At 46.7% G+C, this 24,347-nt stretch overlaps 1 protein-coding gene across 23 annotated transcripts in view; it reads right to left on the minus strand.

Annotated features, from left to right (window-relative positions):
* The window catches only part of RANBP3 (RAN binding protein 3), a 60,630-nt gene that overhangs the window by 3,393 nt on the left and 32,890 nt on the right, over nucleotides 1–24,347 (minus strand). For 8 of the 23 annotated variants that reach the window (XM_036460047.2, XM_036460036.2, XM_036460034.2 and 5 more), the window contains 12 exons: nucleotides 18,399–18,435; nucleotides 18,224–18,310; nucleotides 16,071–16,142; nucleotides 10,453–10,518; nucleotides 8,998–9,090; nucleotides 8,033–8,151; nucleotides 6,748–6,867; nucleotides 3,584–3,687; nucleotides 3,141–3,219; nucleotides 2,003–2,105; nucleotides 1,382–1,506; nucleotides 123–243 (listed from right to left, as the gene is read on the minus strand). In XM_036460047.2, the coding sequence (XP_036315940.1) occupies nucleotides 123–243; nucleotides 1,382–1,506; nucleotides 2,003–2,105; nucleotides 3,141–3,219; nucleotides 3,584–3,687; nucleotides 6,748–6,867; nucleotides 8,033–8,151; nucleotides 8,998–9,090; nucleotides 10,453–10,518; nucleotides 16,071–16,142; nucleotides 18,224–18,310; nucleotides 18,399–18,435 (1,126 nt within the window). Of the gene's footprint in view, nucleotides 1–122; nucleotides 244–1,381; nucleotides 1,507–2,002; nucleotides 2,106–3,140; nucleotides 3,220–3,583; nucleotides 3,688–6,747; nucleotides 6,868–8,032; nucleotides 8,152–8,997; nucleotides 9,091–10,452; nucleotides 10,519–16,070; nucleotides 16,143–18,223; nucleotides 18,311–18,398; nucleotides 18,436–23,017; nucleotides 23,110–24,347 lie in introns of all 23 variants that reach the window. The other 15 variants (XM_036460052.2, XM_036460044.2, XM_036460041.2 and 12 more) reach the window with 10 other exon arrangements.

Consider the following 24,347-nt stretch of genomic DNA (forward strand, 5'->3'; position numbering starts at 1 on the left):
GGGTCCCTGGGCTCTTCCGTGAGGACCTGCTGCCCTGCTCCTTGGGGCAAGGGGCCAAGTTGGGACCTTGCCCTTTACTGCCTTGGGAATGCTGCACCAGTCCAGGCCCTCCCACAGCTCACCTAGTCGGGACTGTAATGTCCCATCGTCAGCCGAAGCCATGTCGTTGAGTCTCAGCAGTCCCCGGCCTCTCTCCACCCAAGACTGCGAGGTCTTGTCAAAGACAAACAGCTTACACTGGATCTGGAACACAGGGCAGCCCTCTGGGTGAGCAAGGGGCCCTAGCTGGGTAGATGCCACTAGGGGGGGTATCTATAGAAGCCTCCATTTAATTCTCATGTACTACCAGGGTCAACAAACTACGGGCCCACATCTGACCGTTGGACAGTTTTCTGTTCTGCCTTCAAACTAAAGTGGATTTTATACTTTTAGAGGTATATTTAAAAAAATTAAGGAAATGAAAGTCAAAACCATGAGACATCACTTCACATCCACTAGGATGGCTACAACCAAAAAGACAGATAATAGGCGCTGGAGAGGATGTGGCATCCCTGTTGGCATCTGAAGCCTCATCAGTTCCTCAAAATGCTAAATATGGCCCTAGGCAATGTGGCTCAGTTAGCTGGAACATCATTCTATACACTGAACAGTCACAGGTTCGATTCCTGGTCATGGCTAGGCTGAGGGTCTGATCCCCAGTTGGAGCGTGTGTAGAAGGCGACCTTCTTTCTCACATCGATGTTTCTCTCTTTCTCTCTTCCTTCCCTTCTCTCTCTCTAAATAAATAAATAAACAAACAAATAAATAAAATACAAATAAAATAAATGAAAAACTTCCTTGGGTGAAGGTTAAAAAAAAAAAAAAGTTGCCCTGGCTAGTGTGGCTCAGTTGGTTGAGGTTATCCCATGCACTGAGAAGTTGCTCGTTCTGTTCCCCATCAGGCACATGCCTAGGTTGCGGGCTTGATCCCCAGTAGGGGGCATGTAGGAGGCAGCCAATGGATGGTTCTCTCTCATTGATGTTTCTCTCATATTTAAAACTATAGGAAAAAAATTAAACATGAAGTGACTACATGGCCCCGCAATGCCTCTTCTTAGTATCCACCCAAGAGAGGTGAGAGAGGTTTTCACACAAGAACTTGCCCACAAATGTTCATAGCAGCAGAATTCTATAATAGTTAAAAAGTGGAAACAACTCAAATGTCCATCAACGCAAGGGAATATTATTGAGCTATGAAAAGGAGTGAAGCACTGACACACTATAACATGGATGGACCTTGAATACATGCTTGGAGAATGCGGGTTGACAACTTGGGGACTGGACCCTCAAATGCACAAAGAAGCTCCGGGCCTTCACCTAAGTGCCAAGAGGCCCACCTTACCTGTAACACGTTGCTCTCTGCTTCCTCCCCGGTGATGACTTCCACTTTTTCCAACAAACATTTCCTCGCTGTTGCCTTAGTGTAGGCGGCTGCCGATTCGGCCAGCGACTCTGCAATGTTATTAGCTAAACGACATTGACTATTTACTTGGTGGGGGAGAGTGTACTGCACAGGAGACAAAAGGGCTGGCTTGGAGTGGACCCTAAAATATGCCAAGTAGTTCAGCCTTGGGATCTGTAAGGGAGGCCAGCTGGGAGCTGCTGGCATGGCTCTGGGTTTCCCACTTCCCATTCAGTAGGGGACAAACCTCAGAGGGCACTGAAGAAAAACTCCCTTTGCTGTTCAGGGTGTGAAGGGAAAGGGCTACAACCACCTCAACCACCCTACCCCCAAGTCACCATTCAGCACCATGGGCCTGTGCCTATTTATAGATGAACATGTCTCCTTTCTGTTCACTGAAAACCAGTGCCCCTGGCTTTCTGGCTCTGTCCCAGTGGCTGGTTCACGAGTTTATTATTGCTGTGTTGAGTTGATCCCTATATCCCTCCCAGGCTGAGGTGTGGATGGACAGTGTCTGTCACTTGGTACACTCTCCTATGAGGCAATAGGATTGCGACATACCTTTCTCAGGGGTGGCCTCCTGGGATGAAGACTCAGACCCAGACTCGACAGCTGAGTTCTCCCTGTTGGCATCTGAAGTGACCTCATTTAATTTGGGTGGGCTCTGCAGGGAAACAAAGGCACATGGGAAAGGCATCAGGCCGATCCTGGCAGGTCAACCACTATGGAACAGTAAGTCCCTTGGCCCGGCAGCAGCTCTTGGAACTTCCCTGTGAGCAGAAGGCTGCTTTCTGCCTACAGCTCCTCCTCTGCAGCTTTGGGGACACTCCTAGACCTGCAGACAGACCTACATAGCCCTTCCCCAGGGGATATATCCCAGCCATACTCCCCACACTCCAACCCCCAAAACCACACAACAATCTTCAAGCATTATTTGGTGTTAAAACCTAACACAAAGGGGCACCATGCATGAACTGCCCTTGGAGCACCCAATGGGGCCTCTCATGGCATTGCCAGGAGGCGTGTGCCACCAGCTGACATTACTTTGGGCTGCAGAGTTCACTTTGTCTGTGTGAGGTAGTTCTTTGACTATTTCACTTTAACACTCGAGAAAAGAAGTAGAGGGCTTTTTAATGTAATGCAGACTGAGACAAACATGGCCAGAATTGGTTGGACCCAAAACAGCTCTGTAGCCACACTGACAATGGACATAGAGGGGCTGTGCCCATTTGATCGGGGAGGGGTGGGATGAAGTAAGGTAGCATGTAAAACAATTCCAGAACCCAACCCTGGCTGTGCTGTGTTGGGAGTACATGGGACACACAGGCCCTGAGGCCACCACACCCGTCCCCTCCTTTGCATGTGGGAGGACCATCGTTGGTTCCAGAAGTGGCTCAGGGGGGCCCCAGCAGTGTGCAGCTAAGGACTGTGGCCAGCCTTCGCCGGGAGAGCATGGCCTGTGCCTCAGGAAGCCTGTCTTAGGATGAGGAAAGACTGGAAATGGAACACCGGCTCCTAAAGAGCAGATAACCCTGCTCATGACTTAGTAAACTGAGTCTTTTTTTTCTCTTACTTACAACTGAAATCATCCTAATTTTCCGAGACAATGCGGCATCCACACTCACATTCCTTTGATTTGGGCTGGTGAGCTCTAAAAACCTGGGCCTCAGGAAGAACAGTCCCCATAGGGGCCACTCACCAGTACGCGCTCGCTCATGTTCTGGCCAAATACAAATTTGTTGCTGGTGGCGTCGGCACTATTGGTCGAGTTCTCTAAACTGAAAAGAAGATGGACTGTGAATTCAGGGGCAGAACCTGGTGGGTAACAAGAGGCAGCTAAGTTGCCACTGGCCCACTGGGTTCTGTTCTGGGCACAAAGTCCTGGTGATAGAGGTCACCCTGAGAGCTGGGCTGGACAACCCCATAAAACTCAGGTCCTGCCTCAATTGTCCATCAGAGTTCACTGTCCTGGCTCCTCCACAGCTGGGCCAAGTGGGAAAGAAGGAAGGGACTAGGGGGCAACTGGAATTCTGGAGGATTCTGCTCCCTCCCCTCCATCCTGCCCCCTAGGGAAGGACCAGAGACAAGGTAGATGAATGACCTGAGCACTTCTGAGGCTGGACACAGGCCTGACACACATACCTGGAGCTGATATATTGAAGAAAATAGTTGGTTGCGGTTGGCGTTTCTGAACTGGGGTGTCCGGCATTTTCCATGTCAGCTGCTTCAGTGTTTTCATTTATTAACTGGGAAATAGAGATACTATACTCAGAGAACACCACATTCTGGACCTCTACAGCTTGGCCTGGCTGCACAATCCTCCACCGTGTGGCACAGCTCAACGTGCAAATCCTATCAATGTGCATGCAGGCGTTTGTGTGTGAGCACTGGGAGCTGGTGCTATAATCAATTCCAGAACCTTTTGCTTTTAACAGTTAAGGTACAAAAAAAAATTCATAAAGTGTTAACGAACTTTTTCTACCTTGTTTAAAAAAAAATAAAAAATGCACTTAGGTTGGCATCTTGTTAGTGTTTTCATCAACACTTCTGTTCTGAGATCACAGAACACCTATAAATCTGGTGTTTTAAGGGGTTTATTAAGAACATAAGCACTGTTGTTTGAGGGCTTCATTGATGCCAGCTGCCCTGTGGGCTCCATCACAGATGTGACCTAATGCACCTTCTTCTCAGAGGAGCTAGGAGACCACGGCCTGCAGTCACCCTCTGTGGAGAAGGTGGGATGTGACCAAGACCTCAGAGATTACATGAGCTCTGGATCTCTAGGAGACACTGCCCCCGCCCCCATGTCAAGGCAGCATTGCCCTAACTTGAGGAGTAGACTCAACTAGACCTTGCCCCCAGGGCTGGTAGATTTCAAAGCTGTTCCTTCACTTTCCTCTTCCTGGAGGGAGCAGTCCCCAAGGAATGTATCGGGTCTAGTAATAATTAATGTCGTTTTTTTTTTTACATTCGTTTAAAATCTTGCTTGGCGTTGACTTGTATCGACATAACCTTCAAACACGTGGTATCTACAGAACGTGTGAAGTGCAATTAACAAGTTTTGCATGAAAAAGTTTGTGTTTGGTTTGGTTTTTGTTGCAAAACTAGGGCTAAGAAGATGGCAGATGAAGAGCATATTCGGCACTGCATGCTTTACAAGTTCCAATTAGGAAGAAAAGCAAGTGAGGCTGCAAAAAACATCTGTAGTGCTCTTGGTCAAGATGCAGTTAGCGCCAGAAAATGCCAGCGTTGGTTTGAGAAATTTCGCAAGGGAAATTTTTCGTTAGATGACAAGAGTGGTCGAGGCCGTGTGTCCAATTTTGATCAAGGAGCTCTTCAAGCTCTTTTGGTGCAAAATCCTCAAATTACCCAACAAGAGCTTGCGACAACTTTAAATTGTTCACAAAAAACAATTTCCAATCAATTGCGTGCACTTGGCAAAGTCCAAAAGTTTGGAAAATGGGTTCCTCATGAGTTGACCGACAACAACCGTAATCAAAGAGTCACAATTTGCAGTTCGCTCCTCTCTCGTCAAAACCGTTTGCCATTTTTAGAGCAAATTGTTACCAGAGATGAACAATGGGTGCTGTATGTTAATTTGAAAAGGCGGCCTCAATGGTTGGACAAAAATGAGGCTCCGCAGCCCACACCAAAACCTGACTTGCATGTGAAAAAAGTGATGTTGTGTGTTTGGTGGAATTTTAAAGGAATTCTTCATTATGAACTTTTACCATCTACCCAAACCATTACAAGTGCTGTGTATAGTGCCCAATTGGAAAGGTTAGCCCGAGCTTTAAGAGAAAAAAAACCCGCGCTGATTAATCGGAAGGGCGTAATTCTTCACCACGATAACGCACGACAGCATACTGCAAGAATCACTGCTGAAAAACTGTGCCAGTTGGAATGGGAAGTTCTCCCTCAACCTGCATATTCTCCTGATATTGCCCCTTCCGATTACCATTTGTTTCGTTCTTTGCAAAACTTTCTTCTTGGAAAAAAATTTAATAATGAAGAATGCCTCAAAAATGCATTGACCGAATTTTTTGCATCAAAATCACAAGAATTTTACAACAGAGGGATTAAAATGCTTCCTGAGCATTGGGCACAAGTAGTAGAAAACAATGGCAACTATATTGTTGATTAAATTTTGTTGTATTGTTTAAATAAATTCGATTTAAAAAAAGTATTAGAAAACGACATTAATTATTACTAGACCCAATATTTTAGCTAAAGTTATGCGACATCAACACTTATTTTTGTCTCCTGTGCATCTGTGCTTCTCTTGGAAAGTGACACCACAGGAGAACATAAGTGGCATGTTTTCTATGAGATGACTTTTGTTTCCTTATTTCTGAGTCTCTCACCCTCAGCATCATTGGCATTAGGGCTGGATCGTCCTGGGCACTGTGGGGTGTTGATCAGCATCCCTAACCCCTACCCACTTGATGCCAAGAGTACCTACCCCCTAGTGTGACAATCACAGAAATCCCCAGATATGGCCACTGACACTGCCTCTCAGTTCTCTAAAGGAGATTCCTAGCAGGTGAGCTGCTGGAAATGGCAAAGAACATTCCATATCTGTGCCTGCTAAATGCAGTGCTGCTCACTCTAGTCTTTCTGGAGTGCTAGCACACAGTGTGCAGAGCCGAGACCCCTGCCACTGCCAGATGCCCCCATCCCAACTCAGTCCCCAGACTGGACCCACCTGCCTGGGGGCAGCCAAGAGGTGGCAGATACTGATGCTCCTGTGGGAGAGAAAACAATCTTTCCACCTGCCCTACTTTTGAAAATAAGGTGATGGTTCTGTTGGGAGCAATCTGGTCCCGTGGGGAACATTCAGCACTACTTGGGGACATGTGTGGTTGTCACAACTGAGAAGGTATACTCCTGGTGTCTAGAGGGTGGGGACCAAGGATGCTGCTCAACAAACCACAGTGGTGAGCAGGTCAGGTCTCCAACAACTAAACACAATCCAGTCTGAATGCTACTAGAATTGAGATAAAAAAACCCTGAAGAAAACAAAAACCTCACACTGGCTGCCTCTCTGTCCCCTGCAGCCAGGAGCCACCACTCAGTCCCACTGAGGATGGAGGAGTGGCAGGCAGCCTGGGTGGCTGAGCAGCAGAGTATGGGAAACATGCACAACAAGCAGCTGCCGGCTGTGCCAAGAGTCACAGGACCACTTCACAGCACAGCCTCTGTGTCTGCCCCATCCTTCAGAAGCAATTTCTGTTCTGGAACCTGGGAGAGGCATACAAAGATCAATCCCTGAGTTCAACGGCTCACCCAGCCCTCTGAGCACATACCTTAACTCTGTCCCTCAAGTTCTGCCCAAATACAAACGCTTGTTGTGCAGCTTGCTCTTTTTTCTCACAGCTGTCCTCCTCAGAAGTACTGCTAGACTCATTTTTCTGGGGCTCTTTCTCCTAGTTAAACAGAACAATGACAACTGAAAAGAAGGGACACATTAGCTCTGATGAGCAAGGTGAAACATCTTATAGCATAATTGCATGTCCCTTGACGAGGATCTCTGGGCTGAGGTACATTTGAGGAGGGGCTAGAACCAATCGGAAGAGTGAGGTAGGCAGAGCCTGGGACTGGATGGGGCAAACTCTCCGTAGCCAGGAATATGGGGAGGACAGGATAGCGAGATCACTTTTGGGTCTCCCTCTGGTGCAGAACTGTGCAGCTGACTGCCCTGAGGCCCAGCTACCAAAATTTCCATGAAGCATATATTACAAAAACAATTTCTATTTCCAATTCCATTAACTGGTTTGAAGGTGGGGGGGACCTCATAGATGTTTCAAAATAGAATTGTAGATGATCATTTTCACCATTTGAGCCTGAACATCTATGGGAGAGGAGGGGGAGGGAGGCAGAGGATAGAGAACCTCTGGCAGCAACTTATCTGCTGAAGTGGCCGAGGGCAAAGGCACATAGACGCAGACTGGCTTGCGTCTGAGGCACAGTGCAGTATTGCAATTTGGATTCCAAATTTGTCTCTGCCAACCCCAAGAGCAGGTGCTTCATGAAATGACTGTTTCCCAGCTGCTCTGTAGCACTACTGGAAAACAGATGCTTCTGGCCTATATAATTCCAGAACCACAAAGGATGTCTTTTAAAAACAAACAATTTCTGAGCTGACTCCCCAGGCATTTAAAAGAGCACACGTGTATAAATCCCCAGAGTCGCTGGGGTGTGGAAACAGGGAGAGAAGACATTTGTCCCCACAAAATGGTGCAAGGATCTCATTAATGAAAGCCATCTCTCTAGTCCCAGTGGCTCCCCAAGGCTTAAAGGTTAGTGTGCCAACTGGCAGAAACGCTGCCCCAGGACATGTGGAAATGACATGCTGGATTAGGGCAACACAGGACTCTATAGCAGAGCTTTGCTCACAGCATCTCTCTCTCAGAACCATGAAGACACCCCTCCCCTCTCTTGGTGTTCGTCAGCACTGATACTGCTGAGCAAATCCAGAAAGCTTGAACACAAAACAAACTGACATTGCTCAGAGCAGGTAACAGTCTATGTGCTCAGCAAAGCCCAAGAAGTCTCCTGTGAGGTGTGGTCCCTGCCCTGGCACAGACGGACCTCAGGTGCTGGTGCCTCGTCAGGTGGACTTCTCTGTGTGGGGTTGTCGAGTGATGTCGATGTCGCTGTTCCTGTGCAGTCTGCTGGGATACTGAGCCCATTGGTGCTGCTGCTTGGAACTGTGGGGACAAACGGACAGAGTGAGAATTGTGGAGTCAGTGCTAGACCACCTCCAGTGCTTTCTTCTGTCACCATTAGGACCAACAGTATACAATTTCTCCTTTTATAAGAAATGGTCTAGTGTCAATACTAAAAGCAACCAACTCTTAGATTAAAAGAATATTGGGGAAACAATTATGAGTTTTACAAAACAAGTTTTACAAATGATATCTTTATTCTATGCATTTTTCCTTTAAATAGCTGAGATTACATGACACGCACAACTTTAAATCTAGTTTTGACTGTTGAGCATTAGGTAAAAAACTTCCCATGTAATTAAAAACTCTTCAGAAAGATTAACTATTTCCCTCATGTGGGATGTTGCGTGGCTTTTGATGAAGAGTTCTCGAATTATAGGGAAAGATCAAGAGGAAGACAAGAGCTCATTCACATGAAGAAAATTAAGGATTAACCTAAAACCACTGTCTATGTGGATGTAATGAAAATATGGTTTAAGAGTCATGTCTCAAAGTTGGCGAGTAAAATGAAAACATGTGAAAGTTACCCTTTGCGTTTCTGAGACTGCAGGGCTGAGTTCTGCCTGTAAACCTGTAGGGACGGATCTGAACCACTCAGGAAGTGGAGGCAGAATTTATGAGGCCAGGGCGTGCACAAGGCACATTTACACCAGCAGTTAGGCTTGGCCTCCTGGCTTTACTGGGCTCACCAGGAATATAAAGGGCTGCTTTCCCAGCACTCTCTTTATTTCTTTGTGCATTTGGCAGATATGACATGGCTGTCCCAGAAGTGACTTTGTAATATTCTACTCTGCCATGACAGCCTGGGAACCAGGCTGTGTTTCTTACCGGCCTGTGAGAGTGCCTTTGGCTGTGGGGCTTGTAACACTGCAGGGCGAAGCACACTCCGCTGCTGCTCCTTGGGCTTCTGGCTTGGCAGACCTGGGAACAGAGGTCGGTTTGCCCAGCCCTTGAACCTCGTGGGCAGAAATGCAACAGCTCAGACTCTCAGGCACTTTACAGACAAATTAAATCCAGCAATCCATTTCATGTTCCTCACATACTAGACTCTTTAGGAAAACACATCTGTGTGTTTTTTTTAGAATATGTTTTTATTGATTTTTCGATAAGAGGGAGAGGAAGAGAGAGATAGAAACATCAATGATGAGAGAAAATCATTGATTGGCTGCCTCCTGCATGCCCCCTACTGGGGATCGATCCCACAACCTGGACATGTGCCATGACCAGAATCAAACTGGCAACTTCTTGGTTCATGGGTCCATGCTCGACCACTGAACCACACTGGCCAGGTGGGAAGCACATTAAAAAAACAAACCCAAGACACTTTTTCTTTACAGCTCAACATATAGAGTTTGGCTATTGCTATTTTTATAAGTGATTAAATGACATTCCCATGTAACTGATCATGTCTGTGAATTAACCCAGTGAGCACACTAATGCTTCAGGGACGCAAGGGACAGGTGTTCTCAAGTGCTGGGCTCAAGGGTCAAGCACAGACCTGAGGGGAAAGCAGCAAAGCCACAGGCAATGCCCCAGAATTTAGGCTCCTGCTTGGGGTCACAGAAAGGCACCCTCTGTACCTGCTTTTCATTTTTTAAAAAATAAATATATTTTTAATGATTTCAGACAGGAAAGGAGAGGGAGAGAGGGATAGAAACATCAGTGAGAGAATCACTGATTGGCTGCCTCCTGCACGCCCCCTACTGGGGATTGAGCCTATGTCCTTGACCGAAATCAAACCTGGGACCTTTCAGTCCCCAGGCTGACATTCTATTCACTGAGTCAAACCAGCTAGGGCAGCACCTGCTTTTTAAAAATGCCACATTGAGAAAACACCTCTGGCCACGTACAACCAGGGCAAGGACCACAAGAAAACATTTTTGCCCTGCTTGGGCTCCATGTGAACCTGACAGGTCTGGAGAGCGTCGTCACTTGGCCCTGCTCACCAACAGTGTGCTACTGAATTGAGGCCACTCTGCAAATCAGGGTTAACGATATGGTGTGCAGGGGCTAGAATGCTCTGGAGAGACAACAGGAACCAACTGAGCTATCACTGGGCACAGAGCCCAAACTCCCATACCAACTCAAGCTTGTTCCCTTGTCACCTCCACTTCAGGGTAGTGAAGCTCCCTGGTCTGACAGGCTCTTTACAGTGTTTTTCCAGAGCTCATGTGTCAGGTAACAGCCCAGAGTGCACTGGTGGGTTGCCTTGGGCAGCTAGGCAGAAGCCTGGAAGGGTATGAGAAAGCCACTCTCCTCTCCTCCTCCAAGGTGGGCACCTACCTGCACTGGGTGCCTGGCCATGGATCAGCGTTGGTGGCTTCAACCGGAACCCACTGCTCTTTTCCTCTACAAGCACAAGACAAAAGAAAAAAAAAAAAAAAAAAGCCTTCCTGGAGTGGGGTGGGGGAGGCTGGGAGGGAGCAGGGGCAGGAAAGGGTTGTTGTCTGGGCCTCAGTAGTCAGGGGCCTGGAGAACAAGGGAAATGATTTAAAACTGAAACAGAAATGCAGAAGTCCTATCCAACCACCAAGGCTGTTAGGTAGCCTGGGTGAGGAGGAGGGCATTGCAGGAAGTGCGGCTCGGGAACAAGGTGCAGAGAGTGGAAGGCCAGAGGGTGTCAAAGGTGCAAGACAGAAGTGAGGGTGACCACTCTACCCAGGAGCCCTTCCATCTAGAAGGTGAGTGCAAGGCTGGACTTTGCCAGGACCTTGGATGCCATGTTGCACTTGCAGGCCCTGGAGAATGTCAGGGCCACCGAATAAAGGTCTCCAGGGATGCATTTCTCTTTCCTAGAGCATTTGTCAGGAGAGGCCTCTGTACTACCAACAGATGTGTGGGAAATGAGACATGCTTTCTTTGGCAAGAGATCAAGAGTGGCACACAGTGTTCTTGCTCTCTTTCCAGATATGCCTGGAGAGCTTTGTCTCATTGCTTAATGAGAGCACCGGAAGGCCCGGAAGAAGGAAGCAGGGTTGTTTGTCCTGGCCACATGTGAGGAGGCGGGGCCTCCTCAGGACTTGAGTTCAGGATGACAAATACAGGGGTTCTTGGGATAGTCAAAACCTGGTTTCTGCTTAGCTATGCATCTACAGTTCCCTTAATCAATGCAACTTGGTGACTTTGCCCATCTCATAAGGGGTGGGGTGGAAGAGACAGTTTAATGTAATCCTTGGGGGAAAGGATCAGCATAAAAAGCTTTGTGACTCCAACAGGCCAGGTCTGTATCTGGAGAAGCAGAGGGACAAGCAGCATTTTGGGCCACCAGAGGCAGCCTTGCTTTTGTGCTAAGGTCTAACACATGGGGAAAAAACCTTGCCAGATTTCAGGGCACAAGATAATAATACAGAAAGCAGTACGGTATGTCAAAATGAAGTCAATAAAACAATTCCATGTTGTTGGAAAAAAATAAAGACTTAAAGGGAAAGATACCTCAAAAGGTCACATAGACAAATCCAGAGACAGAATGTGGATTCATGGTTGACAGGGGCTCGGAAAGACAGAATGGGGAATGACTTCTAAAAGATATGGAGCTTCTTTTGGGGGTGACTGAAATGTTCTAAAATTGATTACAGTGACAGTTGCACAACTCTGTGGATATATTAAAAACCAACCAATAGTACACTAAATGACAACACAAATGCTTTGTCAGACCACTTTCAGGTAGGAAACAAAATCAAATCAGAATTCTGAGTAAAACAGAAGGGCCCTCTTCCTGTCGACATGTTGGTGAGCTAAATTGCTTTCCTTGGGCAAAAAGAGGATTACAGAAATCTCACTGCTAGTTAGTAAAAAGGACTGGAGCCTGCCAGGCTTCTAGAGACTGTGCTAGTGGGATGGTGTCTCTCCCATAAGAGAGCTCTGGGTCATAAAAACCACACTCGGGGAAAATCAGACAAAACAGGATGCAGAGGAAGACATGCTGCCAGATGTTTCTTTTTAGAAGGAAAATACCGAATTACATTTCCAAGCTTAGGGTTATTCAGAAGATGATTGGCAATATAAAACTAAAAAACTGAGATGAAATTCACAATTTAGAAAACTTCTAAAGCCCTTAGAGCTGGCTCTGCAATGCTTACATTGTAGCTACAGACGGATGGCTACCACTGTGCTCTGTGCAGAGCCAATGCTAACAGCCACTGACCCATGAGGCTGACCTATCCTGATCAGTGTGGGCAGCCGGCCCAGAAATTACTGCTAATGAACATTCACTAACTTTGCATCTGGTGCTAGGTCAACCCTGAAGATGCACAGGAAATTTATGCTGAATGGACTGACAGACAAGGTGTACCACACTTCTGAAGGGGTCAAAGCAGGAGGGTGGTATGCTTACAGGGCAGTAAAAGCCTGGAGGACCCTGTTGCAGTCCTATCTTCACTAAAACAAATGTGATCTCTTCTCGTGGCCTCTTGCAAGATGGTCAGGGTACAATGAAGAGGCATTGCTTGGAGGTCAGAGCCCCACTACACAAGAGATGGCTACACTGGCGGCTTGAGGGTACATGTATGCCTTTGTGAGCTCTCTGGGGGAAGAGGTCTCTCCTCTGGGGTACACTGTGCCCTGCCTCAGGAAGCAAGCAGGCTCCTTTGAGGGTACACTGTGCCCTGCCTCAGGAAGATCCTGAGAGACTTTTAAAAAAAATATATATTTTATTGATTTTTCACAGAGAGGAAGAGAGAGGGACAGGGAGTTAGAAACATCGATGAGAGAGAATCATCGATCAGCTGCCTCTTGCACAACCCCTACTGGGGATGTGCTGGCAACCAAGGTACATGCCCTTGACTGGAATCGGACCCGGGACCTTTCAGTCTGCAGGCCAACGCTCTATCCACTGGTCCCGGCCTGAGAGACTTTTGAGGGAGTTACTGCTCACCATCCAGGGAGGCCCAGATTTTTTTTTTTTAAATATATACTTTATTGATTTATTTTTACAGAGAGGGAGAGAGAGGGATAGAGAGTTAGAAACATCGATGAGAGAGAATCATCCATCAGCTGCCTCTTGCACATCCCCTTGCCCGCATCCAAGGTACATGCCCTTGACCGGAATCGAACCTGGGACCTTTCAGTCCGCACGCCGACGCTCTATCCACTGAGCCAAACCGGTTTCAGCGAGGCCCAGATTTAACAGGAAAATACATCAGTATTCAACCTGATGTATTCCAGCGGTTGGTGGAATCCAAGAGAAGGCAGCCTGATGAGAGCTGGGGTGTGTAGGGGCAGTGCTGGTGCAGGGGGAGAAGAGTGCTTGACCACATATGTGGGGATGGAGCAATGAGTAAATGTATTGAGCACAGAGGGAGTCAGGTTTCTTAGAAAAGGAAGGTAGACATTTAGAGGGGGAGATTAAGATGAATCCTGTTGGCAATGAATTGGAAGTATCCAGATAGAATTGTAGAAATATAGATAAATGTAAGCATATGTATGCATATAGGTATATATTCTTAGTTGTGTGTGTGTGCGCGTTCCCAGCTTCCCAGCTCTGGGCACTGAGAAATCCGGAGAGCAGTGACAGCCCAAATGGTGGTGAGCACACGGAGCACCCAGATTCTGGTTTCTTGAGACCATGCTCTATTAAGAGCTAGCACCCCTTTGAGAAAAAAGGAAAGATGATGAGCCTCGAACCTCTTGTTATGATAGAAAGTAAAGAAAGAATTAAAAGAATGACAGGGGCCTGGGAAAAGGATACAGGACCCTGGTTTGATAGGGATCATTGGCCAAATCTGGAACAATTAAAATGACTGATGATCAAAATAAAATCTGAATGTTAAAATAAATACTAATAACAAATTGCAACCCACTGACTAAAACAGGAATCCGTAAATCCACATTGACACAAACGACTAAGGTTTTGCATCCCCTTCTCTGAGTAAAGTGTGGGAAAGAAAGCTGCTCCTTACAAAATGCCAATTAATAAATGTTGGGGCAATAATGGGGCAGAAAATCTCCATGTGGCCATAATCAGAATAATAATTAATTCAAGCAAGAAAACACTAATGGATGCTAACAAAGGAGGGCAAAATGAGCGATTTCCTTATGTCTCAAAGTATCTCTCCACTGAGCCAAACTCGCTAGATCAACCAAAGGACTTGTATGCATACATATAAGCATAACTAATGGACACAGACAACAGGGGGGTGAGGGCATGAACGGGAGTGGCGTGGTGGTGGTGGGGCAACGAAGGGATAAGGACACATATGTAATACCTTAATCAATAAAGAAAAAATAAAATAAAATTTTAAAAAAAGTATCTCTCCAGAAAATACTAATGACAAAGGGAGAAGAAATAATTTTATAGTGGAGAAATGGGCAGGTTCCACCCTAATCAAGTGATCAAAGGCAACCCGGCCTGCACCGGGAAGAGTACACATCGTGTGCCACCACTGGGGTGCACAGGGAGAGCATGGGTGCACTTTTATGGTATTCCAGTCCCAAATACACAACCTGAGTGGAAACCCCAGGTAATACCAGACACCCACCGACTGAAGGACTTCTCCAAAATAACTGGCCTGTAATCGTCAAGGTCACAAAAGTCAAGGAAAGAATGAGCAACTGTTCCAGATGGAAAGAGACATGTGATTAGAATCTGATGTCTTTGCTCTGAAGAACGCATGGAATCTTCTAGGTAAAGGGATGGAGAAATGCTTTATAAAAATTTCCAATAAGTTTTAGTCCACTTCACCCCAATTAAGCTAAAAAGGCAGGCAAACATATAAGAGACTCACTTTGCAGAGCTGATGTGCAAATCTAATATGACTGGCATGCTGCATCAGGTACAAGGGACCAGGGCTGTATCAGAGCCTCTGCTAAGGCAGACTAAGCTGTCCCCTTTCGCAGGGCTACCTTGCTTTCAATGTTGCTGGATAAAGGTTTGGGGGGAGAGAGGAAGCAAGGCCATCACTCACAGACCTCAGAGGTGATTGTGAGATTCATAATAGATGTGTGTCTTCAGCTATTGATCCCTAGACCAAAACAGACTTGCAAAGGCTAACACTGCCCCCATAACTCAGAACACAACTTGCTAAACCAGTGCCCCAGGTATGACCAAAAGACCTTTAAAAACCAAGCACCTCTTCAGAAGCAGGAATGGGGTCAACTCCAAACAGTCTGCTTTTAGAGTCAGGACAAATTCAACTGAAATGGTGCCATCAAATCAATCCTCAAAGTTATAAAAACGCGCCTCTTCCCTCGGCATTGCTTTCATGCCAGAGTATGAGTTATCTTGCAATGCTTTTGAAGTCGGCAATGAATTTATATAAGGCAGGTTTGGTTACAGAATTCGGGTGATTAAACTTGCTCATTAAATCTTTTATGAGGAGAAACTTGCAGGAATTATTGGGGTTGGTTCTCCTGAGAAAGACCAAAAAAGGCAGGCCCTATGTTCTTCAGAGGGGAGCAAGCTGTTTTCCTTAAAGTTTTAAAGCCGTGATTAAATATATGCATATCTAAACACATTTGAGCAATAATTAATGTGAGAATTTAATACACAGAAAAGGGGTCTGGGAAATTATATTTCACATTAGTTATCTCTGGGATGGTAGTCAGTGGGAAAGGGCAGATTAATTCTATAAGTCTATTTCTAATTTGCCTTTTTAAAAATTAAATGAAAGTATTACTTATGTAAAATTTTGAAAAACAATACACCACTTTCTTTTTTTCAAAAAGGATGTAAAAATCCTTGTAAACAGGCTTACTTACAGAAATAGAAATAAGGGCTTATGAAGCCTCTATCATACTGGATTCCAAATGTACAAGCTAAAGAGTTGGGAAAACATTTAGGAACTGAATCTTGCTTTCAAATTGTACATTGCTATTAAGATGCTATGTTACAATATTAACTGCTTTTTGTCACAGGAAAACCCCCAGTGACTGGCTGTGAAAGGCAAAGGGATGTGAGGGCTCACCTGGTTCTGAGTCAGAATTGCCTGCAGATGGCTCGCAGAAGGTTGATGGCATAAAAACATTGTTTTTTGATACTGTCAGCAAAAAGGTGCAGGCAGGGGAGGGAACAAGAGGAAAAACAGAGTGAGTAGGTGGGGCAGACATGAGGGGTTGATCTCCAAGTCCCACTGTGGTGTAGGAGGTGGGGGTCAACATTATGAAGGCCTTTAGATACTCCAGACTCTCTACAGCAAGAAGAGGGGAGTCTCCAGCCTAATGGCCTCTTGTCTGATGTCTACCAGTTCACTCTGGTCCAGTGTGGTCATCTCTCCTGTCCTCATGCCCCTGGCTTTTCCTTGGCACCCTGGGCCCCTGTGGAGGCAGCCAGGAGAGAATTGGAGCACACCAGATGTTCCAAGCCTTACCCGGGGCTAAGCCTCAGCCCCTGCTCCTTGTCACCCATCCGGGCTCATAAGTTGGCTGCACCTGCCACCTCCACCTGTTTCAGATCTTACTGGCACTGCTCATCTTTCCATTTCCTCTGAGGATTGGGAACTGATTATCTAGACCAGTGGTTGGTAAACTGCGGCTCACGAGCCACATGTGGCTCTTTGGCCCTTTGAGTGTGGCTCTTCCACAAAATACCACGTGTGAGTACACACATACAGTGTGACTGAAACTTCGTGGCCCATGCGCAGAAGTCGGTTTTCGGCCTGGGCGAGTCTATTTTGAAGAAGTGGCATCAGAACACAAAAGGGGCCAAAGAGCCACACGTGGCTTGCGAACTGCGGTTTGCCGACCACTGATCTAGACCAATGCAAGAGAGAGAAAATATTTGGTAGTCCTTTGCTCCTTCAGCCTAGTGCACAATACAAATCACCTCGTCTCTTTTCTGCTACACCTTCCTAATGAGAAAGAGCGGTTCAGCAGTAGACAGTGAATGGAAGGAACACAATCACAGTCAGGAAGTGGATGCTTCCTCATTCCATAGAAACACCTATGCAATAAGCGGGCAGTGGCCCTTAAAAAAGGATGCCCACTTCAAACCATCTGGGCATTTCCTTAATGCCTAGTGGGCAATTGACAGTGCATCCATTCAGGGGAGGGTCTTATGCAGTCATGAAAAACAATGTGTGTTTTTTTTTTATAAAAAAAAGCATTAAGGGAAATAGGAAATCAAGTGTGTTATAGAGACAACCTTGAGAGGACACTCACTTTCTGCACCAACTATTCCTATAAAGTTTGCATTACTTTTATAAGCAGACACAAACTTTCCAAGAGTGTCTTTTTTCCCTACCCTTAAAGTGATATCATTAAGATTCACAGTTATAAATGTTTTATATGAACTTTGCAAGAATGAATTTCAATTTGGGTAACTAGAGATCCTCTCCCAATACACGGTTACAGAGACCAAGATGGGACAATGCCAGAGAGGACCAAGTCCAGATGAGGTGGGGAGGAGAGGGAGCAGCCCTGTGACAGCACTGACCCTATAAGGGAGTTCCCAGGCTCGAGGAGCCCCCACTAAGTAGCCCCAGTGTCTCTCCCTACCCTCGAGCCTACCTCTTTCCTGCACCAGATTTTGCATAAGCTGTGGCTGGTCTTCTGGCCTCTGTGCATGCGCTCAGATCATGCCCAGTCCAGATATTTCTACAGGGGTCCAGCCTGGCCCACCTTCAAGACTCCAAGCCCTTTCCTCAGGGAGCTCAAGGCCGTCCAACACCACAGTGTCTACTGGGACCACTAGCTCACTACGAACCGTGTGTGTGTGTGTGTGTGTGTGTGTGTCTCCTTCTCAACTGGACCACTTAGGCAGAAGGGTCAAGAGAATCCCCCACTTCCCAGCAGCTTTTGGAAGGTGGACATGTGATTAATGATCAGAGGCCCCAACAGGGCTCAGATAGTCCCTTTCTCATTTGAGAGGGACCATTTTTCTTGGTGCATCTTTCTTATCAGTCCACTAGGTCATACTCCTCAAAGTGTCACTTATCCCAGACTGGGATACCTGGTGCGACACCTCTGGTAAGCTCTAACCTTATCATCACAGAGACCAAGTCTCAGATTGATTCTAACTGGATCTGAGCAGGACACAGAGGAGTGTGAGATGTTGGAGGGGGAACAGTGGGCTTATAAACATGGATGCTTTCGCCACTTAATAAAGGTCTGTGGCTGTTACCTGACTGTGAAGGTGGGAATTGGGTTAAAGAGGACGTCCTTTCTCGCTTGACAGGAGGGCAGTAATTTCCATCTTCTCTGTCAGAATCTACAGAAAACAATGAGGAGGAGGAGAAAATTAGGCTCCTTCCATTTTTACAATCAAAGACAGTGAAACGTTTTAGAGGTTTCCTCACCTTCACCACCTTCAGGGCTGGAGCCTCCAGCTGACCTCTGAAACGAGAGCACATGTCAGGGTGGAAGAGAGGACCAAGCTCCCCTCTCACCTAAGCTCACACGCTCTTTAATGAATGGATGCTGAGACACAGTACTGAGGGCCAACTCAGTACTGTGCCACCAAGTCATAAGAGGAACTTTCAGTCTCACGCTCAGAACTCCCCCATGAACCTTCTGCTGACCAGGCCACATGCTAAGGAATTCTCTTAATGACTGACAGTGCACTTACAGCACAAGGATCAGTTTCTTTGTTTCTCCCCAGGTTACAGCTAACTGGTGTATCATCCCCAAATTCAAGCATAATGAAACGTTACCTGGCCAAAACTCATTTGGCCAAGAGCTGAAAAGCGATCCGTTCTCCACTCTGAAGGGCAGCTTTAAAAAATGGCCGCCTAGCCCTAGCCAGTTTGCCTAAGTGGATAGAGCATCAACCTGCTGACTGAAGGGTTTTGGGTTCGATTCCAGTCCAGGGCACGAACTTAGGTTGTAGGCTCAATCCCGGGCCCTAGTCAGGGCATGCTTGGGAGGCAACTAATTGTTGTGTCTCTCTCACATTGATATTTCTCTCTCCACCCCCCTCTACTCTCTCTAAAAATCAATGGAAAAATAATCTTGGATTTAGATTAACAATAAATAAATAAATAAATAAATAAATAAATAAAAACGGTCACCTAATTGTGGTTTCCATTCCTTGCCCTGGCATATTCCACAGTAAGGCACCTTGTTTCAAGGTAGGCTATTGTTTCCAGAGCAACCCAGAACTTTGATGCCTTGGACCAGTCTGCTGCAAAGTGCTCAGGATAGAACAATTCAGTAGACTACAAACCCAGTGAACGATCACACACACACACATACCCTGAGAGTAGGTGGATGAAGAACCTTTCCCTTAACAGCCTTTAGTTTTAGAATGTGAACAACTAACAATTAAGAGGTCTGAAGTAAGTCCCCTCCCAACCCAGGATAACACACAATCCCTCCCGTATGTCCCTTCTCAGGGATTTATGCTTCTTGAGAACTAAACAGCAGACAGCAAATGTGGAAGACTGAACATCATTCCTCCTGGGGCGCTTAAGAAGCAGCAGAGGAACCAGTTTCCTTGGTTTCAGAAAAACCCCTAAGACTCAAGGTTAGCTAAATGATGACCATTTGCCTAGAGGAGCTGAGGGATGAAATATGATGCGTGTGAAAGTGCTTTTCACACGGAAGAGCCCGTGTGGAGGCAGTAACTGTACTAAACCAAACTGTAGACGAGCGAAAACCTGGAGGGACCCTCCTAAAGCTGGGGCAGCTAGCTCTTGTTGGTGACGCGACACCTTCCCTGGTTTTCTCCTGAAGCTGGAACCTGACTCTGCACTAGTGAGAACCTCCTAAAGCCTGGGCAACACACTTTTCTCGTAAACTGCCAGAAAGTATTTCCAGCTCTGAGGACCACATGTTATACATTGTTTTTACAATCTTTTAAAAATGTAAACACCACCTTAGCTGTGGACAAGTGTGTGTAGAATGGCCCATCTTGAAGGATGGTGAGAGGTTGGACAGTAAGAAAAGGATTCCAACCTGGACCTTCCCTCCTGTGTGAGTCAATGACTAGGGTTTGAATCAGAAAAACCAACCTGGGCTTCTTGTCCCAAGAGCCTCCCTGGAAGTGTTTGTGAAGGGAGAGGATGACACTGTCCTCAGGTGTGTCTTGGGGGATTGGAAGCTCAGAGGGGATCATCCATCCAAGCTAGGAACACAAACCCTTCTAACAACAGGGGCTATTCAGTAGTCCTTGGAGCAGATGTGAACACACCACTGGCCCAAGTAGGGCATGAGAGGAGCGGGAGAATGCTCACCCCCCCTCTTCAAGGCTTCTAGATCTAGACAGTTTCTTCCAGCTCTGCCATTGCTTAAGTGGGAACCTTGAGCAAATTATCTCATTTGGAAAACAGGGTGCTGGTGTCTCTCCCACAGGGAAGTGGCCTGGGGCCAACTGTATAAATAGGTGGCACTTGCTCAGTTCAACGTGCCAGTCCTTGCTCTAACTATTCACAGCTCATTTCCACTGGATGTTACACCCTCAGGGACAGGCATGAACAGGAGAGTTGGGATTTGGAATAATGTCCTAGGGGCAGGCAGGAGGTGAGGGACCAGGTTTGAAGACCTTTGGATGGGGGTTCCTGAGCCCAAAGCACTATGATTCAGCAGTGACCGGGGCTGACATCTGATAACAAAGAGCTGTGTTAGAGTCCTGTGGCTCTGTAGGAACAGGATCTACATTTGGAACCTGGATTGACTTTTGGACCTGGAAATGGCCACCCTCTCTGGGCTGTGTAGACACTGCCACCTCACTCACTGATGTCCTCTTTTCCCTCCAATCTCTAAAGTTCCCGTGTGAGAAGAAAACCCCTGGGTCCTCTGGCCTCATTGCTCCCTGTGTCAGGGTCCCCTGCTGGACTTGGAAGTTCCCGGAGGGGACTGGTCCTCAGTACCACCCAGGAGGAGTTTGCTCAGCATTTGCTCAGTGGAAGACTAGGGAGAAGCAGTGAAGACCTGTGTTCCTAAGTTATGCACAGGGCAACAGCCAGTAGCCCAGAAAGTTGTTAGGCCCGAGTTGCCTCAGCCCTGTTTGTTGCAGAGGAGATTCCTCTAGCATCTAAATCTCAATAGGCATCCGTATACAACGTTTCTGTTGCCCGCTGGCCATCTGTGTTAGTTTCCACCTTGAGAATCTTCCAGGGCTCATTCTGCTATGGATTTCTAATTTCATTCCACTGTGTTTATATGGTTTCAATCCTTTCAGATTTACTGAGATTGGTTTTGTGGCCTAGCAAGGGGTCTCCCCTGGAGAACATTCCTCGTGACTGAGGGGACAGTGCACTGTGATGGGGCCTTGATGTGCCCATCCGTCTGGATATTCTACTGATAACTGAGTGTAGTATTGAAGTTTCCAACTGTTATGACTGAATTGTCAATTTCTTCCTTCAGTTCTGCCAATTTTTGCTACATATATTTTGGGACTCTTTTAGTGACACCTAAATTTCTTACCTCTTCCAATGCCACCACAAAGCCTCAAGCATCTGGGCTAAGATTTTGATTGTTGCTAGGAGTCCCTCCTCAGACCAGGAGCCTCTGGGGATTTAGCCTCACCTCTCAGGGTCTAGGACTGCTTACCAGGACCCTTGATCCATCCCGTACCACTTCTCCTTGCCGTATACTCCAACCTGCCTCTCTGCTGTTTTCTGAGTATGTCAGCACTGTCCCGCTTCAATGTTCCTTTGCCATGTGCTACTCTCATGGCCCGGGGTGCCTTTCCTGCAGGTCCACTCACTGTGGCCTCCCTGAGGCCTTTCCCGATCACCTCCAGAATGAACCTATGCTCATGCCTATCTCACTGCCCAGGAAGTGGAGGCAGCTCCCCTTCACCCCACCCTCCAGCCTCTCTTGGGCCTCTACCCTGTTTTGTGTATCACAATCAGAAATGATCTAATGTGTCTGTCTCTAAAACTCTCAAGTATTTATTGCACAAATGGAGTCCATATCCTCCACTATGGCCCCTTAGAAAACCTGCGAAGAAAAGTTGTCTGGCCAAACAAGATTCAGACACTCCTAGATCTCTGACTCCAGGAAACCCTCAAATTCTTGCACCAAGTGTTTTGAAGAACCATCCACAGGCATGAGATGGGTCTCTTGGTCTGGAAAAACCTGGAGGCTAAGGCCTGGGAAGGAAAACACAGGGCTCTTGCACAAGAACCTTTCAAAAACTGCTGGAACCTCCTGTGGGGACTGAAACAGCTGAGAAGCAATGAGGAAACTGACACTGGCAACTCTTCTTAAAAAATTAGTACAAGGAAGCAGGAAGACAGAATGTAAGGTGAAGTAATTTCTGAAGTCATGCCTTTGGATATGCTGACTCTTAGAAATCCTTCATATCTGTCCATGTGAGGAGCAACCTGCCCTACAGCCTGCTGGAGAAGGGCTGAGCTTGCTGTCAGGCAGGAAAAGGTCTGCAGTGTAGCAACTCCCTCTGCCATGTCCCTCTCCCTAAGGCCAACGCCAGCTCCACCATTTCCCTTGGATGATAGCCTGATGGTCTGGATCTCTTCTGTGTCAGAGCAGTCTGGGGGAAACCCTTCATCCCAATCAAGGGAGTGGCTACTCAGGGGTCAGTAGAAAGCAATGCCTGGGACTCCCAACTCCTTGGACCTCAGAAATCTGCAGCCCAAGTTCAGGAATTACCATTACAGACTCATGTGAGGAGGATTCTAGAGCAGATTTTCAGGATCTGTGCTTCTTAGGGAGAACAGAAGCAGGGTGTAGAAGCCCCATTTTCTACTCCACCTCTTTCCACAGTAGAATCCATCTGTGGAAGTCAGAACCCATTTGGGTCATCATGATGAAAATATACCCAACTAACACTAACATAAGGAGGCCGAAGAGAAAGTAGAACAAAGATAATCCTTCAACTGATTTCTCTAGTTTCAGGACAGTATGAATGAAGGAAGCAGGTTCACAAAAATGGAAAAGCCCTCTTAGATGGCAGAGGGGCGGTGGGCTGGTCAGCAGACCAGCCTGCAGAAGAATCAAAGGAGCTGCTCACCATGTGCTTCCGGGTGGCACCGGCAGCCCTCTCCCCTCAGAAGCCACTGGGTCCTCCAGGGAAGCAGTTCATTCTGGGAGGCGTGTAAGACCCTGTCACCAAGTACAAAATCGGGATAATGTCTAACCCAGGATGGGAACATAGGCACGGGAAGCTTCTAATTTTTGTATAAAGGATTAAACTGTAAAAATTACGATTAGATTAAGTATCACTCTCCTCCAAAAAAACATGGCTTTGGTGAGGCTGCCTGCTGTGGCCTTGAGGGAAACAAAGGTGCCAGGCCAGGGAAGGGGATGGAGCGGAGATTATGTCTCAGAGCATGACAGACATAGGTACACAAGAGGTATGCAGAAATGAAAAGCTCTGTTTTCCTGACCTCCCAGAAAAGACCAGAAAGCAAGACTAACTCAGATAAATTCTTTCCAGAAAATACTGGATGCTGTTTGGCTTGCCTGGGCCTCAGTGACTCTGGTCTAGACTGACCAGTTAGAAAGTCCAGCTGGCTGTGGGGTGAAAAATCAAATAAGAGCAGGGCCTACTGCCCTCGTCCAGTAGCTCAGTTGGTTGTAACATTGTCCCATACATCAACAAGTTGCAGGTTTACTTCCCAGTTAGGGCATATACCTAGATTGTGGGTCAGATCCCTAGCCAGAGCATGTATGGGAGGCAACAGATGGATGTTTCTCCCTCACACACATCTTTCTCTCTCTTAAAAAAAATAAAAATAAAAATCAATAGAAACATATTCTTAGGGGAGGTTTTTTTGCTTTTAAAAAAAGAGCAAAGTCTGATTGCATCCTTGTCTTCATATCAACTATGGGCCAATTTTGTGACTGAGGCAACCAGCTCAGAAATTATTCCTAAAAAAGCTCACTGACACAAGAAAAATGTAAGTGGCCTCCAAAGACATAAAGTAGGGTGGGATGGAACAAAAGTCAAATCCTGTGCAGGAGCTGGAAGATGAGGGAAGCTGTCCAGCCAGGGAGCTCGTTCCAGAATCTTTCTAAGCTTCTTGGTGGGTCTCATAAACATAGTTTCAGCACATCAGCGCCTTGGCTTGGAGCTTCAGTCCAGCAGACTTCAGCCAGGATCGGGGCAAGCACGAAGCTGCTCGCTTCTTCTGGATAAGAGAACTGAATCTGAAATGTGGTTTGGGTTTCTTCAAACTGCCTGCTGAGAGCCAGGAAGTCTGATATATAGACTTTTTTCTGGTACTGAGTCTTCCATGGCTAGAGTGCTGATGAGACTGAAAGATGATCAAGGCCCTTTATAACAATTCAGCGAGCCACTATTTGCCATAAAGATTTCATGCTTTATAAACCCCCAGGGA

This window comes from Pipistrellus kuhlii, unplaced genomic scaffold (assembly GCF_014108245.1).
Source record: "Pipistrellus kuhlii isolate mPipKuh1 unplaced genomic scaffold, mPipKuh1.p scaffold_m20_p_30, whole genome shotgun sequence".
Classification (NCBI taxonomy): Eukaryota; Metazoa; Chordata; class Mammalia; order Chiroptera; family Vespertilionidae; genus Pipistrellus; species Pipistrellus kuhlii.